This window comes from Littorina saxatilis, linkage group LG10 (assembly GCF_037325665.1).
Source record: "Littorina saxatilis isolate snail1 linkage group LG10, US_GU_Lsax_2.0, whole genome shotgun sequence".
NCBI lineage: Eukaryota > Metazoa > Mollusca > Gastropoda > Littorinimorpha > Littorinidae > Littorina > Littorina saxatilis.
The window spans coordinates 25774802-25793566 of NC_090254.1; the positions used below are offsets into that span (position 1 = coordinate 25774802).

General features: G+C 47.8%; 2 protein-coding genes and 1 long non-coding RNA gene across 5 annotated transcripts in view; 1 reads left to right on the forward strand and 2 right to left on the reverse strand.

The window, feature by feature from the left end:
- LOC138979061 (uncharacterized) overlaps nucleotides 1–10011 on the reverse strand; it is a 42534-nt gene extending 32523 nt beyond the window's left edge. Inside the window, exon 1 of the mRNA XM_070351872.1 lies at nucleotides 9823–10011. The gene's annotated coding sequence lies outside the window, so the exon portion shown is untranslated. The remainder of the gene's footprint in view (nucleotides 1–9822) is intronic.
- Nucleotides 1–18765, reverse strand: part of LOC138978515 (uncharacterized) — a 308348-nt gene that overhangs the window by 45934 nt on the left and 243649 nt on the right. The window lies entirely within an intron of this gene.
- LOC138978510 (caspase-8-like) overlaps nucleotides 10127–18765 on the forward strand; it is a 45554-nt gene continuing 36915 nt past the window's right edge. The window contains exons 1-2 of one of the 3 annotated variants that reach the window (XM_070351248.1): nucleotides 10127–10326; nucleotides 17133–17334. In XM_070351248.1, the coding sequence (XP_070207349.1) occupies nucleotides 17200–17334 (135 nt within the window). In that variant the 5' untranslated portion in view covers nucleotides 10127–10326; nucleotides 17133–17199. Of the gene's footprint in view, nucleotides 10327–14053; nucleotides 15164–17132; nucleotides 17335–18765 lie in introns of those variants that run through there. The other 2 variants (XM_070351247.1, XM_070351249.1) reach the window with 2 other exon arrangements.

Below are 18765 nucleotides of genomic sequence, written 5' to 3' on the forward strand. Positions count from 1 at the left end.
TGCCATCCTGTCCGCCTCTTCGTTTCCTTGTACACCACAGTGGGAGGGGATCCATTGCAGTACTGTCCTCAGGCTTTTGATGTTGTGTAGAGCGTGTTCCAGCTGAGGCAGTTTGCTACTGGTCATTGCTTGTAGTACTGACAGAGCGTCAGTCAGGAAGACCACCTGGTTGTCATGGTTGACTCTGTCGTTGATGGTGTATGCTGCATGGATCAGTGCTTGTACCTCAGCTCTGTAGTTTGTACAGTGGAGGCCTGTTGGTATAGCCTCTGCTTGCCTCTCTCCACTGGGGTACTGGACATACACCCCCGCTCCTCCATTTTTGACGGCCTCTGTGGCTGACCCATCAGTATACACCCGTATCCATGCTTCTTGGGGGTACCTTTCTTCAAGCATGGCAAGAGTCAGGGCTTTTTTCGTCGCATTGCTCTGCTCGTCCTTTGTTGTGAGGTAGGGGACACTGGTCTGTATGTCCAGGTTTCCTTGTCTGTCTTCCCAGGGTGGGGCGTCAAGGGAGAAAGATGGTGGCTCCACTAGCTCTGGCATCTCTGTCTGATGTTTCTTCTGCAAAGCCCTTGCCTCCAGAGCGAAGCTTGATCTTTTCAGCCTGCCTAAGGACATCTTCTTGAGTCTGTCACTCATTGGATGGTCATGAGTGCACTGGTACTTGGTGGCTTGTACCATTGTTTTGCAGTCTCGCCTTTTGCTCAGTGGAGGAATGCCAGTCACCTGTTCCATCTTCTGTATGGGTGTTGATTTCATTGCGCCCGTGATGATTCTCAGCGCTTGGTTCTGTACTTTGTCTAGGGCCTGCTGGTGTGTCTTGGCTGCTGTTGCCCAAGAGCTTGATCCGTACTCGAGGTGGGGTCGTACAGTCCCCTGGTAGACTGTTTTCAGGATCTTCTCGTTTGCACCCCAGTGTGATCCTGCCAGCTTCCGCATGATGTTTAGTTTTCTCCTGGCCTTTCCCTCTGCATTCATGATGTGTTGTTTCCAGGTCATGCGCTTGTCATAGGTGACCCCCAGGTATGTTTGCTGGTCTTCAAATTTCAGGGGTGTGTCCCCCAAGGTCAGTTTGCCAGGTGTCGCTTTGGCAGAGAGTGTGAAGAGAGTGGCAGTGGTCTTCTCCCTGTTGATGGTCACACACCAGTCTTCCGCCCACGCTGCAACCTTTTCTAGGGCAAGTTGCATCCTGTAATTTTTTTTAAATTTTTTTTTTTACAATTTTTAGATTTTTAATGACCAAAGTCATTAATTAATTTTTAAGCCACCACACTGAAATGCAATACCGAAGTCCGGGCTTCGTCGAAGATTACTTGACCAAAATTTCAACCAATTTGGTTGAAAAATGAGGGCGTGACAGTGCCGCCTCAACTTTCACGAAAAGCCGGATATGACGTCATCAGACATTTATCAAAAAAATGAAAAAAACGTTCGGGGATTTCATACCCAGGAACTCTCATGTCAAATTTCATAAAGATCGGTCCAGTAGTTTAGTCTGAATCGCTCTACACACACACACAGACAGACAGACAGACACACGCACATACACCACGACCCTCGTTTCGATTCCCCCTCGATGTTAAAATATTTAGTCAAAACTTGACTAAATATAACAAGAAGGGCAAAGCCCATACGACTCACATGCTTTACACATTTTTCCTACCAAAATACATGTGACCTTGATCCAAGGTCAAGGTCATGCAACACAAAGCTGTTAATTCAAGACATAGGAAGTACAATGGTGCTTATTGGCTCTTTCTACCATGAGATGGTCACTTTTAGTGGTTCACTACCTTATTTTGGTCACATTTCATAAGGGTCAAAGTGACCTTGACCTTGATCATATGTGACCAAATGTGTCTCATGATGAAAGCATAACATGTGCCCCACATAATTTTTAAGTTTGAAACAGTTATCTTCCATAGTTCAGGGTCAAGGTCACTTCAAAATATGTATACAATCCAACTTTGAAGAACTCCTGTGACCTTGACCTTGAAGCAAGGTAAACCAAACTGGTATCAAAAGATGGGGCTTACTTTGCCCTATATATCATATATAGGTGAGGTATTGAATCTCAAAAACTTCAGAGAAAATGGGAAAAATGTGAAAAATAGCTGTTTTTTAGGCAACATTTATGGCCCCTGCGACCTTGACCTTGAAGCAAGGTCAAGATGCTATGTATGTTTTTTGGGGCCTTGTCATCATACACCATCTTGCCAAATTTGGTACTGATAGACTGAATAGTGTCCAAGAAATATCCAACGTTAAAGTTTTCCGGACGGCCGGACGGACGGCCGGCCGGACGGACGGACGGACGGACGACTCGGGTGAGTACATAGACTCACTTTTGCTTCGCATGTGAGTCAAAAATCCAAAATTTTAATAATAAATTTTCATTTAATTAATATACTTACCCAACTCACATATAGCAATTAACTCTAGTTCAGTGCTGGTAACGCTGTACGCGTTCCCCTTGGTAACAAGGGAGACCACCCTAAAAAAGAGTGATCCATCCCATAATATCCGACCGATGTCCGGTCCAACATCCGTATGCGTGCGCATACGCCGCCATTTGTATCATTCGAACGAAGCCCAACTCACTACTTTTTTAGAACCCAATACCACCACAGCGGGGAGGCGGGAGGGTTTAAACGATGTGAGTTGGGTAAGTATATTAATTAAATGAAAATTTATTATTAAAATTTTGGATTAAATTACATATTATTACCCAACTCACATATAGCAGATTGCTACTATAGGTGGTGGGTACCAAAACTAGGCACGCAGGACTTGTCCCGCCGCTACCATGGCAGGCAGCGCGGAGCTTCCATCCTGTCTGACAGAAGCGACGTCTCTGAGGTAATAATTGACGAAGACGTCCTCAGAGCGCCAATACGCAGCCTCCAGTACCTCGGCTAGCTTGCCGGACCGAAGCACTGCCACTGAGGATGCCCAGGCTCTCGCCTCATGTGTTCTAGCCGCGGTGAGAGGCAACACTGCCCTAACATCACCCGACTGCAATTGCCACCAGGCATATGCTCGTTTGATCAGAGTGGAGATCCATTTGGCCAGAGTCACCTTCGCTATATCCTTACACCTAGCCGTGTTTAAAGCTATGAAAAGAAGTTTTTGACTTTCTGACCTAACAGGCCGAGTTCGAGACAGGTAACATTGGAGAGCTCTCACAGGACAATTTACCATATCGGGATCTCCAGGAGCCAAAATCTTGCTCAAGGGTGGAATGCGCAAGATTGGAGAAAGCTGGCCAGGTTTCTGGTTTTTCGCGAGAAAGCCGGGAACAAATTTGAGAGAAATGGAACCATCCTTCTCGAACGCAATATCCTTGTCTAACCCCGACAAAGAGTGCACCTCACTACCTCTCCTCGAAGTAGAGAGAAGCGTTAAAAACACCGTCTTACGCGTCAAATCGGCCAAACTGGCTGACAAAAGAGGCTCGAACTCATCCGAGGCTAAAAAACGTAAGACCAAAAACAAATCCCACGCAGGGAGAAGCGATTTCGAACGAGCTGCTAAAAGGGCAGCTCCCTTAATAACACTAGCGATAACCCCTCCGAGCGAAATTTTGTGGCCTAATTGCGCGAGGGTCGAAGAAATCGCGGACCTCCGGACCCTAATAGAAGAGGGAGAAGCCCCCTGATCAGCCAACCAAGACAGATGGTTGGCTACCTGAATCGATCTAGGTGAAAGAGGTTTAACTCCGTTCAGCCCGCACCACCTAGACCAAGAAGCCCAGTGCGATGAGTAAACCGAAGAAGTCGATTTTCTATGCGCATGTCCAACGAATCTCAGAGTAGAGGAAGAGGCCCCTGCCCTACGCAAAGCGCTTCGGACAGAATCCACGCGTGAAGGGCCAGGATCTGTGGATTCTCGTGCTGAACGCCTGACCGAGGCTGCACGAGATCTCCTCTTTTCAGGGCGAGGGGGATCGGGGGCCGAACCGCTAGACGCAGTAGGTCGGGAAACCAGTGCTGGCTTGGCCACAGAGGAGCGACCAGAACCAGCGCTGGTTTCTCTAAGTCCACTTTCCTGAGGACTTTGCCTAAGAGGCAGAACGGAGGGAAGGCATAAGCCGGAAGATCTGACCAATCCACTTCCAGAGCATTCACCTTCCAGGCCAGAGGATCCGGGAAGGGGGACACAAAGAGAGGAAATCTCGCCGAAAACCTCGTCGCAAAGAGATCTATCTTGGGCTTGTCGATCTGCGACCAAAGCCGCTGCAAAGACTGGTGCGTGAGAGTCCACTCTGAATGAACAATCCTGTCCCCTCTGCTCAAAGTGTCTGCAAGTACGTTCAGACTGCCCTTCAAGTACACTGCTGACAACAGAATGTGCTGGGCGTGACACCACTTGAGAATGCGACAAGCAATGTCGGAAAGACTGTGAGACCGAGTCCCCCCCTTCTTGTTTACATACGACGCGACAGACATGTTGTCGGTGTGAAGACGAACATGACTGCCCTCCAGGAAAGGCTTGAACGCTAGAAGCGCCAGGGAAACGGCCTCCAACTCCAGTACATTGATATGTAGGGAGGCCTGAGAGCAATCCCAAACTCCCAAAACCATGTGCTCGTCCAGATGAGCACCCCACCCCGTTAGAGATGCATCCGTAAACAACTCTCTCTCCGGCGGTGGACGAACAATGGGAACTCCCCGGAACAAATCCGGACGAAGCCAAACACCTGTGGTCTGCTGAAACCAAGTTCCCAGTGCAATCAGAGTACTCCAGTCCTGGGATGTCTGATCCCACCTTGACTGCAGGGAGGCCTGAAACGGCCTTTTGTGAACCCTGCCCAACGGAATGAGGGAAGCCATGGATTCCATCTGACCCAGAACCGAAGTCAGAATCCTTGCACTGGCGTGATTCTCTCCGTAGAGAGACCGAATCAGACCCTGAAGCTTGTCGATCCGCCTTTGAGACGGACGGACAGACCACCGAAGTGTGTCGAATTCCATGCCCAGGTAAGTGAACGTCTGGGATGGTTCCAACTCGGATTTTGTCAGGTTGACAGAGAAACCCAGCTGTGCCGCCTGGCTCAGCACCCTGTGCGTATGAGCCTCGCAAAGCCCCCTGTTCTGGTGAAGGATCAACCAATCGTCTAGGTAAGCTCTGAGACGGATGCCGTCCTGTCTCACAAGAGCGCAAAGCTGCCTGACCACAATCGTGAAAATCCACGGAGCTAACGACAGGCCGAACGGCAGAGCCCTGAACTGGTAAGCTTTGCCGCCCCAAGGAAAGCGAAGCCACTTCCTGTCCGAGACATGTATGAGGACGTGAAAGTAAGCGTCTGTAAGATCGATCGACGTTGCCCAATCTCCCGGCCGTAAGGCCTCCCGAACCGAAGATGGAGTTTCCATGGTAAACTTGATTACTCTCAGAAACTTGTTCAAAGGAGAAAGATCTAACACCGGCCTCCACGCCCCCGAGGCTTTCGGCACTACAAAAAGTCTGCCGTAAAACCCCGGGGACCGCGCGTCCAAGACCTCCTCTATAGCTCCCTTGAGCAGCAGAGCCGAGACCTCTTCCTGGACCGCGTTCCGTGCCAACAAATCCTTTGGCGCCCTGCAGGGCGGGATTATCCTGACCAGGGGAGCCTTCTGCCCTGACCAGAGAAGCCGGAACCCCGAACACACTATCCCAGTGACCCACTTGCTGGCCACCAGTTGCAGCCAGGAAGAAAGGGCCCTGGACGGGCCGCCCGCTACAACTAGCGCGGGAGCCACCGGGATGTGATGTTCGGGGAAGTTTCATTGGGGGTGAGGCTTACGCCCCGACCCTCTGGAACCCCCGAAAGACTGACCCCTCTTAGGGTATGGAGCTCCACGCCCCCTACCCCTGGAGGAGAATGACTGCTTCTGGGCCTTCCCACCACCTGACGAGGACGTCTGAGGCTTAGCAGAAGAGAACGCCTGAGTCTGAGACTTGCCCTGAGGCTTCTGGAAGCCCTGTGAAGCCAAATGCGCGATCGCTACATCCCGCGCGTCCTGCGTCTCTTTCTGGAGGGCATCGAGAGACGCCTGCCCTAAGAGAGACCCCTCAGCAAAAGGGGAGACCTTAAGCCTCTCGATGGTCGCGGTGTCCCGAAACCTGGACCCCGTCAAGAAGGCTGACCTCCTTGAATGCACTGCGTGAGTATACAGCCGGGCAGACAAAGTAACCTGTTCTCTAGTCACCTTGCCCAGAGTAGCCAGCAGTGTCGAAACATCTGTCGGCGACGCATCAAACCGAAATTCAAAAGGATCAAGAGATGTGGCAATCGATCTGGATAAAGACCTTTGCAGAGACTCCGACACGGACGTGAGCTCCAGCAAAGACCTTCCAACTTCCTCCACAGCTGCGAGAGAACCGTCAGTACATGGGACAACTCTATCCCTATTGTACCCGTCTTCTCTCAAAGCAGCAAGTTCCGGCGTCACCGGAAGTGCCCCTGACGGCAGAGCAAAAGAGTCAATCAGATTCACAGGATAAGGGGAGAGCTTGAACTTCGGAACACCGGAAGCAGCCCGAGCCCCAGGCTGAGCCAGCCAAGAGACAACGTCTTCCGGAGCCTCGCCGTGCTGAACCAACAACGGCACCGCCGGTTTGCGTTTACCACACAAGACGTTAGCCATTTCATAGGCAATAGTTGACGATTCCCGGAAGCGATAGCGAGGCCGTTGCTCCTGAGCACACCGGAAATCGTCAAAAGCAGAACGAGGTGGGTGAAGCTGAGCCTTGTCCTTCACCACCCCTTCCGGAAAGTATCTGAACGCCGTTTCCGCCGCCAGCGCCACTGCGGCTGACAGCTTCACGGGCAAATTCAGTTGGGAATCCTCTACCACTGAGGCATCCCCGTCTTCCGCCCTACACTCCGACTCGAGATCAAGCTCGGAGCCAGGAGGCAGAACATCAGACAGTTTATCGTCGGCAGAACCGACCACTTCCTGCCCACCGGGCGGAAGAGGACTAAAACGGTCCCCGATATTCTCATTAAGAGACGTACGGAGGCGTTCGTCCTTTCGCTGCTCGTAGGAACTCTCACGACTACCAACGCCAGAGAGAGCCCCCTGAGCTCGCACACCGGCAAGCGGTGTAGACATACCTTGAACTGGTGTCCCATTCAGGAGAGACACCAACTTGGTACTCCCATCCTGCGAAGCATGGACATCCGCCCGAGTCACAGTCGCCGAAGGTTTAGCGGAAGTCGAAGCCGGAACCACAGGAGACTGCCGTAACTGTGCTAAAGAGAGAACATCAGAAACACCCGACGGAAGAGCACGCAATTCTTCCCGAGTGGAAGATAATTCCGACGCTAATGTCGAAACCTGAGCGCTCAGCGTCAACAACAAAGACGCAACTTCAGCTGGCGCTAACCCAGGGCAGCCAGCTGAAGTTGAAGCAGAAGAAGCTTCGCCCGAAACACTACTCTTGTCAGAACGTAAACAAGTCTGACCGGAAGTTAAACTGACGTCTGCTAGCACGGGAGATTTCACAGAAGTAGAATCAGAAGAAACAGACGCGGATATTCCTGCGCCCTTATCTTTCCTCGAGCTTCTTTTAGGAGGCGTATCGTCAGGTACCCGCCTCGAACTAGGCTTCCGTTTAGCGCTATCAACAAGCGCAGCCTCCGCCATAGCAAAACAACTCACAAAAAATTTCACAGAAAAACAATTTGAGAAAAATTTCACAAGTACAAACGAGCGACGAAAAACGTCGCTAAAGTTATAACAAAACGGAAAGATCTCACCACACAGCGTAGGTAAAGGTGTAAAGTTAGGCGACGACCAAGGGGAGATGCCAAAGTCAACGACTAAGGCGAAAAGCTGAAGACAGCAGGAGCGTACGTCAGGAGCGTCCAGTCCAGTTGAACCGCTGAGAGAGAAAAATGCAAATGGCGGCGTATGCGCACGCATACGGATGTTGGACCGGACATCGGTCGGATATTATGGGATGGATCACTCTTTTTTAGGGTGGTCTCCCTTGTTACCAAGGGGAACGCGTACAGCGTTACCAGCACTGAACTAGAGTTAATTGCTATATGTGAGTTGGGTAATAATATGTAATTTAATGACAGTGTGAGCTCATACATTTGGATGTATAGGCAAGGCAAGTTTCTATTTGGTTCAACGTGTTCTTCGTGATTTGTTTACCCCTTCTCACACCCACTGTAGATCTAGTTACCATCTGATCAAAGCATGCATACCTCATGAGTGAGGGGAGAGAAATCTGTAAATTCTCGTGATCTTTCACTGAGGCGATCGTTTCGTAAACATTATTCGCGATGATCTGGAAGGCAGGCAGGGGGCAGGGTTAGTGTGTGTGTGTGTGTGTGTGTGTGTGTGTGGGGGGGGGGGGGGGCGGCGGGATGATAGCGGGCGGGGGGTAACCCTTGAGATTGACACGGTATACTGGTTTGACGAGAGTTACCTCCCTTCCGTGGGTGACAAACCATGACTTACCTCCCTTGCACTATATAGACTGTATTGATAGATGGGGAGGGTAATTATCCGAGGAAGGAAACAATGTCTGGAGAAACTAAAACCCAGGTGCACATTTGTGGGTCCAGGGCAGTGTGCATGCAAAATATCTTGTGCTTATCTTTTGCCATCTCTGAGGTATGGCGACCACAGACAGACAGACACACACACACACACACAGACAGACAGACACTCTCTTTTATTTATATGTATATAGATGTATATCAATCAATCAATCAATGAGGCTTCTATCGCGCATATTCCGTGGGTACAGTTCTAGGCGCTCTGCAGTGATGCTGTGTGAGATGAAATTTTATACGGCCAGTAATTGCAGCCATTTCGGCGCATATTTACCTTTCACGGCCTATTATTCCAAGTCACACGGGTATAGGTAGACAATTATTAACTGTGCCTAAGCAATTTTGCCAGGAAAGACCCTTTTGTCAATCGTGGGATCTTTAACGTGCACACCCAATGTAGTGTACACGGGGGGGGGGGGGGGGGGGGGGGGGGAGTTCGGACACCGAAGAGAGTCTGCACACAAAGTTGACTCTGAAATAAATTTCCGCCGAACCTGGGATCGAACTCACGCTGACAGCGGCCAACTGAATACAAATCCAGCGCGCTACCAACTGAGCTATATCCCGCCCCGTATAGATAGATAGATGTATAGATTATGTTTCTGATTTAGGTAATCACTGAAAATCAGTTTCAGTATGAATCTGCACATTCCTTTCACTGAAATAAGTACCATCTTGATCATAACAAGTCACCAACTTTTTCATGGGCTTTACAGCAACCGGCACGGTTGGCCTAGTGGTAAGGCGTCCGCCCCGTGATCGGGAGGTCGTGGGTTCGAACCCCGGCCGGGTCATACCTAAGACTTTAAAATTGGCAATCTAGTGGCTGCTCCGCCTGGCGTCTGGCATTATGGGGTTAGTGCTAGGACTGGTTGGTCCGGTGTCAGAATAATGTGACTGGGTGAGACATGAAGCCTGTGCTGCGACTTCTGTCTTGTGTGTGGTGCACGTTAAATGTCAAAGCAGCACCGCCCTGATATGGCCCTTCGTGGTCGGCTGGGCGTTAAGCAAACAAACAAACAAACAAACAAAGCTTTACAGCAAATTTAGAGTAAAGGACTTGTGGTCGCTGCTGGGTCTTCATTTATGGCTTGTTTGTTGTTCAAACTTAGCCCAAGTTCAAAAAGACCATCGCTTATTCAGCCACATAAAGCACAATAGAGGCTACTCTGTCACCACCCGACATAATCTTGACTACTTGAGAAGCGATCTGCGTTTCAAGACGATAGAAATGTAGGTAATTGGTACAATACCTGGTTCCTTACCTTCTCTGCGATGCCGTTTTCTGGCGCGTTCTTGCTTGCAAGAGTTGCCTCGCTTGGCAGTTCCGGAAACTTCGGAAAAGTGAAAATTTGAATAATGCCTCCGAATAAATTCCTGTATGATTTTGAATAGGTTTTCAAATTGAGTATCGACGCCCTCTGCAATGCTTTTTGCAGCTTATTATGTCTAGATAAAAAAAAAGAACACCGTCCAGTTGTGACGTCACACGCACCAGCCATGCGTTGCTCAGAGAAAAGTCGCTCTGGATGCGTGTGACGTCACAACTGGACGGTGTTCTTTTTTTATCTAGACATAATAAGCTGCAAAAAGCATTGCAGAGGGCGTCGATACTCAATTTGAAAACCTATTCAAAATCATACAGGAATTTATTCGGAGGCATTATTCAAATTTTCACTTTTCCGAAGTTTCCGGAACTGCCAAGCGAGGCAACTCTTGCAAGCAAGAACGCGCCAGAAAACGGCATCGCAGAGAAGGTAAGGAACCAGGTATTGTACCAATTACCTACATTTCTATCGTCTTGAAACGCAGATCGCTTCTCAAGTAGTCAAGATTATGTCGGGTGGTGACAGAGTAGCCTCTATTGTGCTTTATGTGGCTGAATAAGCGATGGTCTTTTTGAACTTGGGCTAAGTTTGAACAACAAACAAGCCATACATGAAGACCCAGCAGCGACCACAAGTCTTACTCTAAATTTGCTGTAAAGCTTTGTTTGTTTGTTTGTTTGTTTGCTTAACGCCCAGCCGACCACGAAGGGCCATATCAGGGCGGTGCTGCTTTGACATTTAACGTGCACCACACACAAGACAGAAGTCGCAGCACAGGCTTCATGTCTCACCCAGTCACATTATTCTGACACCGGACCAACCAGTCCTAGCACTAACCCCATAATGCCAGACGCCAGGCGGAGCAGCCACTAGATTGCCAATTTTAAAGTCTTAGGTATGACCCGGCCGGGGTTCGAACCCACGACCTCCCGATCACGGGGCGGACGCCTTACCACTAGGCCAACCGTGCCGGTTGCTGTAAAGCCCATGAAAAAGTTGGTGACTTGTTATGATCAAGATGGTACTTATTTCAGTGAAAGGAATGTGCAGATTCATACTGAAACTGATTTTCAGTGATTACCTAAATCAGAAACATAATCTATACATCTATCTATCTATACGGGGCGGGGATATAGCTCAGTTGGTAGCGCGCTGGATTTGTATTCAGTTGGCCGCTGTCAGCGTGAGTTCGATCCCAGGTTCGGCGGAAATTTATTTCAGAGTCAACTTTGTGTGCAGACTCTCTTCGGTGTCCGAACTCCCCCCCGTGTACACTACATTGGGTGTGCACGTTAAAGATCCCACGATTGACAAAAGGGTCTTTCCTGGCAAAATTGCTTAGGCACAGTTAATAATTGTCTACCTATACCCGTGTGACTTGGAATAATAGGCCGTGAAAGGTAAATATGCGCCGAAATGGCTGCAATTACTGGCCGTATAAAATTTCATCTCACACGGCATCACTGCAGAGCGCCTAGAACTGTACCCACGGAATATGCGCGATATAAGCCTCATTGATTGATTGATTGATATACATCTATATACATATAAATAAAAGAGAGTGTCTGTCTGTCTGTGTGTGTGTGTCTGTCTGTCTGTGGTCGCCATACCTCAGAGATGGCAAAAGATAAGCACAAGATATTTTGCATGCACACTGCCCTGGACCCACAAATGTGCTTACTTACTTACTTAGGCCATTATGAACCCCCGGGGGAGCATAGGCCATCGACGACAATTCTCCATCTGACACGTGTAGTGATATCTGCATGCTCACTAGTCATGGTTATCCATACTGCCTGGCCACACAGCCAGCCTCAGTTTTATCCCTGCCTTCTGCAGCAGTCTGCATTCAGCTATCACAGTGAACAGTCTCTTGCTTCAGTACTCTCTACTTTGTGCTTGTGTTTAACCTTACCTTTTAGTCTTATATTCAATACAGTGTAATCATTACTATACACGCCTTCACAGTGTTGTCTATGTGTGTGAGTGTCATACTACACATACATCATATCATTACAACACGGTCCTGGGCTGCCCTTTCGATCTGGCTCCAGGTCTTCCCCTGCCTGTTGATCTCTGCTTCAGTGTCTCGTCTCCAGCTGTTGCGCGGCCGGCCTCTCTTCCTTTTCCCTTGTGGATTCCACTTCAGGGCTTGCCTCGTGATACTGGATGCTGGCTTTCTCAGGGTGTGCCCTATCCAGCCCCATTTCCTCCGGAGAATTTGCTGCGCCGCTGGTTTCTGGTCAGCTCTCTGCCAAAGATCTTCATTTCGGATTCTGTCCGTCCATCTGATGTTTAGGATGCGCCTCAAGCAGGTGTTGACAAAGATTGACGTGTCAGATCCAAAGACGAAAAAGTTAAGAGAACTGTTGCAAATGTTCGACCTGACTCAGGCCGTTGACCGGCCTACGTTCTTGCGTAGCACCCACACTCTGGATCTTGTGATTTATCGGGACAGTGACTATCTTGTTCATACTACAGAGTGTTGTCATGACTTGACCTCTGATCATGTGACTATTCTATGCCGTCTTGATGTTCCAAAGCAGAACGCTGTTCCTCAAGTAAAGTCAGTGCGTTCCATTCGTGCTATTGACAAGTCTGATTTTTCACATGATTTAGCTAGCATCGTTGTTGATGATTTGTCTGTCTCTGACTTGAACAAAAACCTTAGGATAGTCTTAGACAAGCACGCTCCTGTGCAACAGCGGAAGGTGCGCCAGCGTCCGCCTACCCCTTGGTATAACTCCGTTGCTCCGGAGCTTCAACAGTTGAAACGTGAGCGGCGTCAAGCTGAGCGACGCTGGGCATCTTCCAAGCTGACTGTACATAAGCAGATTTATGACGCCACCAAGCAGAAAGTCATAGATTTTGTTGATGCCGCCAAGACCACTTTTTATTCATCCAAGGTCGCAGCATCCTCATCTTGTAAAGAGTTGTTTAACACTGTCACCACCATGCTTGGTAAAGCAAAACAGGTCATCCTTCCAACTGTACATGACATGTCTAAACTGCCAGATGTTTTTTCTAAGTATTTTCATGAAAAGATTTTGACCATCCGCAACAGCTTCGCCCAGCATAGCGACTCAGACCGCTCTCCCATTTTTGTTGGAAATTCGTTCTCTGTTTTCACCCCAGTCTCTGAAGATTTTGTTCGTAAACTCATTGTGAAGTCTGCCAAAACGTCCTGTGACCTCGACCCCCTCCCCACCCCCCTCCTCTGTGATCACTTAGACATCCTTCTACCCACCATCACTAGAATACTGAACGAGTCCCTTTCCACTGGCACCGTCCCCTCAGACTTCAAAAAAGCTGTCATTAAACCCCTTCTGAAGAAAAGCTCCCTCGACCCCAACGTACTTAAGAACTACAGGCCCATCTCAAACCTTCCCTTTCTTTCTAAAATCCTAGAGAAGATAGTCCTAGACCAGCTCTCCTCCCACCTCTCTGCCAACAACCTCCTCACTCCGCACCAGTCAGCCTACCGCTTGGACCATAGCACAGAGACCGCAGTCCTTAGTATCCTCAACAACATTTTGACTTCCTTAGACGATAACAAAATTTCCCTGCTCCTCCTGTTAGACCTTTCGGCCGCTTTCGATACAATTGATCATGAAATCCTGCTGTCCCGCCTTGAGCACACTTTCGGCATCCAAAATTCAGTTCTAAATTGGTTCAGATCCTATCTCTCAGACAGAACAAATTTCGTAATTGTAAACGACGTCCCATCCCAGGAAACCTCCCTCCTTTTTGGCGTTCCCCAGGGCTCTGTGCTCGGGCCCGTGCTGTTCATCATGTACACCTCCCCTCTGACTGACCTCATCGACAGACATTCCGTTTCCCACGAAATGTTTGCTGACGACACTCAGCTTCAGAACTCAGCGACTCCCTCAGAATACGCCCAGATGACCACCTCCCTTCAGTCTTGCATTGCTGACGTTGAACTCTGGATGTCCACTAACAAGCTTAGACTTAACTGTGACAAAACAGAAGCCATTCGTTTCACCAAATCCTCCTCTCTCTCTCTCCCTCCTTCTATCACTTTGGGCAGCAGCACTATTGAATTCTCAGACTCCGTCCGTGATCTTGGCATCTTTCTTGATAGCGATCTCTCCATGAAACACCATGTTATGAAAGTCTGTCAGTCCGCTTACATCGAGCGTTCTATCCGCCCATACCTTACCGAAGATGCCACCAAGACCCTTGTTTCCTCCTACATTCTTTCTCGATTAGACTACGGAAATTCTGTTCTCATTGGCTGTCCTCAGTCTGTCATCCATCCTTTGCAGCGCGTTCAAAATTCTGCAGCCCGGCTTGTCTGCAAAGCCCCTCGGTCCCAGTCCTGTTCCCCCTTGCTAAAGAAACTTCATTGGCTCCCTGTAGAGCTGAGAATCCAATATAAGTGCTGCTGTATCTGCTACAAAATAATATCTGGCTCAGCCCCATCCTACCTGTCTGACCTGTTCACACTCTATACACCCTCACGATCCCTCCGCTCCTCTGTAGACACTAGAATATTCCGTCTATCTTCTTTTAGTCGCAAACAGCACGGCCAGAGAGCCTTCTCCCACTCTGCTGCCGTTGCGTGGAACTCTCTCCCTTACTCTATCCGACACTGCCAAACATTCTGTTCCTTCAAATCAAACCTTAAAACACACTTCTTCACCCAGTATTTTGATTAATTTTATTTCAACATGGTGCATTTTTGAATCAGGTGTTTGAATGTTTGAACGTTTTGCCTGTGTTAGTATGCTTGCAGATTGTATTGATGTAGTGTTTGAGTTTCGTTGTTCACTTGTGTGCTGAATGCTGCTGCACATGCTTTTGCTTTGCTTTGTATGTATTATGTATGTTTGTCATTGTAAAGCGCTTTGAGAATGTAAAGCGCTCTATAAATCTCCCATATTATTATTATTATTATTATTATTTGTATCTTTCCCTGCATGGTCTCTGTTGTCCTCCATGTCTCACACCCATAGAGAAGAACAGACTTGACATTTGAATTGAAGATCCGAAGCTTCGTCCTTTGGCTAATCTCCTTGGAACTCCAGATCTTCTTTAGCATGACAAAGGCTCCCCGTGCTTTCCCAATCCTTGCTTTGACGTCCCTGTCCGAGCCTCCTTGTCCGTCAATGATGCTCCCCAGGTAAACAAAGGACTCCACTTCCTTGATGGGCTCCCCATTGATCATCACCGGATTGTCGGCTGTGGTGTTGGTCTTAATCAATTCGGTTTTCCTCTTGTTGATCTTGAGTCCTACACCGGCTGATATTGTCTCCAGGTGAGTAGTCTTGTCTTGCATTTGGGCATGGTTGTGGGAAAGGAGGGCAAGAACATCCGCAAAGTCGAGGTCTTCCAGTTGATCGAAGAGTGTCCCCACAAATGTGCACCTGGGTTTTAGTTTCTCCAGACATTGTTTCCTTCCTCGGATAATTACCCTCCCCATCTATCAATACAGTCTATATAGTGCAAGGGAGGTAAGTCATGGTTTGTCACCCACGGAAGGGAGGTAACTCTCGTCAAACCAGTATACCGTGTCAATCTCAAGGGTTACCCCCCGCCCGCTATCATCCCGCCGCCCCCCCCCCACACGCACACACACACACACTAACCCTGCCCCCTGTTCCCCCTCCCTGCCTTCCAGATCATCGCGAATAATGTTTACGAAACGATCGCCTCAGTGAAAGATCACGAGAATTTACAGATTTCTCTCCCTCATGAGGTATGCGTGCTTTGATCAGACGGTAACTTCAGTGGGTGTGAGAAGGGGTAAACAAATCACGAAGAACACGTTGAACCAAATAGAAACTTGCCTTGCCTATACATCCAAATGTATGAGCTCACACTGTCATTTTTATATTTAGTCAAGTTTTGACTAAATATTTTAACATCGAGGGGGAATCGAAACGAGGGTCGTGGTGTATGTGCGTGTGTCTGTCTGTCTGTCTGTCTGTCTGTCTGTCTGTCTGTCTGTGTGTGTGTGTAGAGCGATTCAGACTAAACTACTGGACCGATCTTTATGAAATTTGACATGAGAGTTCCTGGGTATGAAATCCCCGAACGTTTTTTTCATTTTTTTGATAAATGTCTTTGATGACGTCATATCCGGCTTTTCGTGAAAGTTGAGGCGGCACTGTCACGCCCTCATTTTTCAACCAAATTGGTTGAAATTTTGGTCAAGTAATCTTCGACGAAGCCCGGACTTCGGTATTGCATTTCAGTGTGGTGGCTTAAAAATTAATTAATGACTTTGGTCATTAAAAATCTGAAAATTGTAAAAAAAAAATAAAAATTTATAAAACGATCCAAATTTACATTTATCTTATTCTCCATCATTTGCTGATTCCAAAAACATATAAATATGTTATATTTGGATTAAAATCAAGCTCTGAAAATTAAATATATAAAAATTATTATCAAAATTTTTTTTTCGAAATCAATTTAAAAACACTTTCATCTTATTCCTTGTCGGTTCCTGATTCCAAAAACATATAGATATGATATGTTTGGATTAAAAACACGCTCAGAAAGTTAAAACGAAGAGAGGTACAGAAAAGCGTGCTATCCTTCTCAGCGCAACGAATACCCCGTTCTTCTTGTCAATTCCACGGGCACTGCCTTTGCCACGGGCGGTGGAGTGACGATGCTACGAGTATACGGTCTTGCTGCGTTGCGTTGCGTTCAGTTTCATTCTGTGAGTTCGACAGCTACTTGACTAAATATTGTATTTTCGCCTTACGCGACTTGTTCTTATCCACATTGGAATAAGATTCGAGAGGTTTCTGAGAGAGGGGAGAGCAGAAACACCCGGGCGAAGCCGGGCCTGACTGCTAGTACTCATAGAAATCAGTAAATGTTGCTGATGCTATTTGCATGTTTGTGCTTCAGTTCTTCAATCATTTTAATAGAATTGATATAATTAAGTAGTCAGTATATATTACCTCTTGGTCCCAGACAAATTACATCGCCATGAACACGTCAGAACAAGGATCGCATGTCCAGCGCTGATCAGATCAGAGTGAAGAAATTATACGTATGCATGAAATTACGAAATTGGAATCAACATCGTTAACAAAGTCTCAGCTACCTCCTCCCATCCCCTTTTATCAAGCAACCAAGTCCACAGGAAAAAAGAAGAAAACAAAGCGCAAACCAGTTGATGATTATTAACTTTGTTTAACACATTGATGGTGTCATGATTCATATACTGATATAGTGATATATATACATCATTAAATATATGATTTCAGTATTCCGTCCATCCAGGAGCATCAAAACGGTGTCACCATTGCCATACTAGAAGATCTGACAGGTTGAATGGATCCGGCAGACAAAGATCTGTTGATTCTACGGCGGCCAGAACTGGTGGAAGACATCGACATCATGAATGGCCTTCTCACTCATCTCCTCTCACGTAAAGTGCTCAACAAGCGAATGGTGGAGAGTATCACTGTGAGTTGATTCTAAGAACCACGTATACTTGTAACTGTAGCTTGGGGTAGGTCTGTGGGCTGTAGTTGTTCATTATCTGCCAAAACACTCTTCTCCACAATGAATGACCTTCTTGGCTGCTCTTCTGCTTCTCCCTTGCCCAACAACATCGACCCCTCCAAACTGTCGCAAGCTTTCTCTGATTACTTCCATAACAAGATCCAAACCATCCGTGACAAACTAGACAAAATCCCACACCAAAACTCTGAAACTCCTCCTGCATTTACAGGCACTCCCTTCACACACTTTCAGCCTCTCACTCTCACTGACCTGGAGAAAGTCCTCAAAGAAATGACCTTGAAAACCTGTGACCTTGACCCTCTTCCCACACAACTCTACTCTGACTGTCTTCCTGAACTCCTCCCTTCTATTCTCAAAATCATCAACACTTCTCTGCAAACAGGCACTGTCCCCAACTCCTTTAAGACTGCTATTGTCAAACCTCTACTGAAGAAACCATCGCTTGACCCAAACACCCTCAGCAACTACCGCCCTGTCTCAAACCTTTCCTTCATCTCCAAACTCCTTGAAAGAGTCGTCCTGAAACAACTCAACTCTCACCTTCTTTGCAACAATCTTCTCTCTCCGCTTCAATCTGCCTATCGTCCTCACCACTCCACCGAAACTGCCCTTCTCAAAATCACTAATGATCTCCTCCTTGCCACTGACCAAGCTGAAATCTCTGCCGTCGCTCTACTTGATCTATCAGCGGCCTTTGACACAGTCGACCACAACATCCTCCTTCAACGCCTTCAGCACACCTTTGGTATCCATAGCACAGCTCTTTCTTGGTTCTCTTCTTATCTTACCGACCGCTACCAGACTGTTTCGATTGACAAACTGAACTCTGACCCCATCAGGCTTAAGTGCGGAGTCCCTCAGGGCTCAGTCCTTGGGCCTGTACTATTTACTCTCTACACTCAACCTCTTGACCACATCCTTGACCGACCCAACGTTCTCCACCACTCTTTTGCCGACGACTCTCAACTTCACAACAGCTCTTCCCCTGACCAGTCTGAATCTCTTCTTTCCTCTATCTCTGACACTATCACTGACGTGCAGAATTGGATGACAGAAAACAAACTTCAGCTCAATAGCAACAAAACTGAAGCTATCCTAATAGGCACTACATCCAAACTCTCCAAAGCCACCTCCGACTCTCTTCAACTCTCTGACTCTTCTGTCCCTCTGTCTTCTGCTGTCAAAAACCTCTGAGTCACTCTAGACAACACCCTTTCCATGAAACAACACATCTCTTCTGTCTCTCGCACCTGCTACTTCCAACTCCGCCGCATCGCCACTATCCGCAAGTACCTCACCACAGATGCTACCGCCAAACTGGTCACTTCCACCGTTCTCTCACGTCTTGACTATTGTAACTCTCTCTTGGCG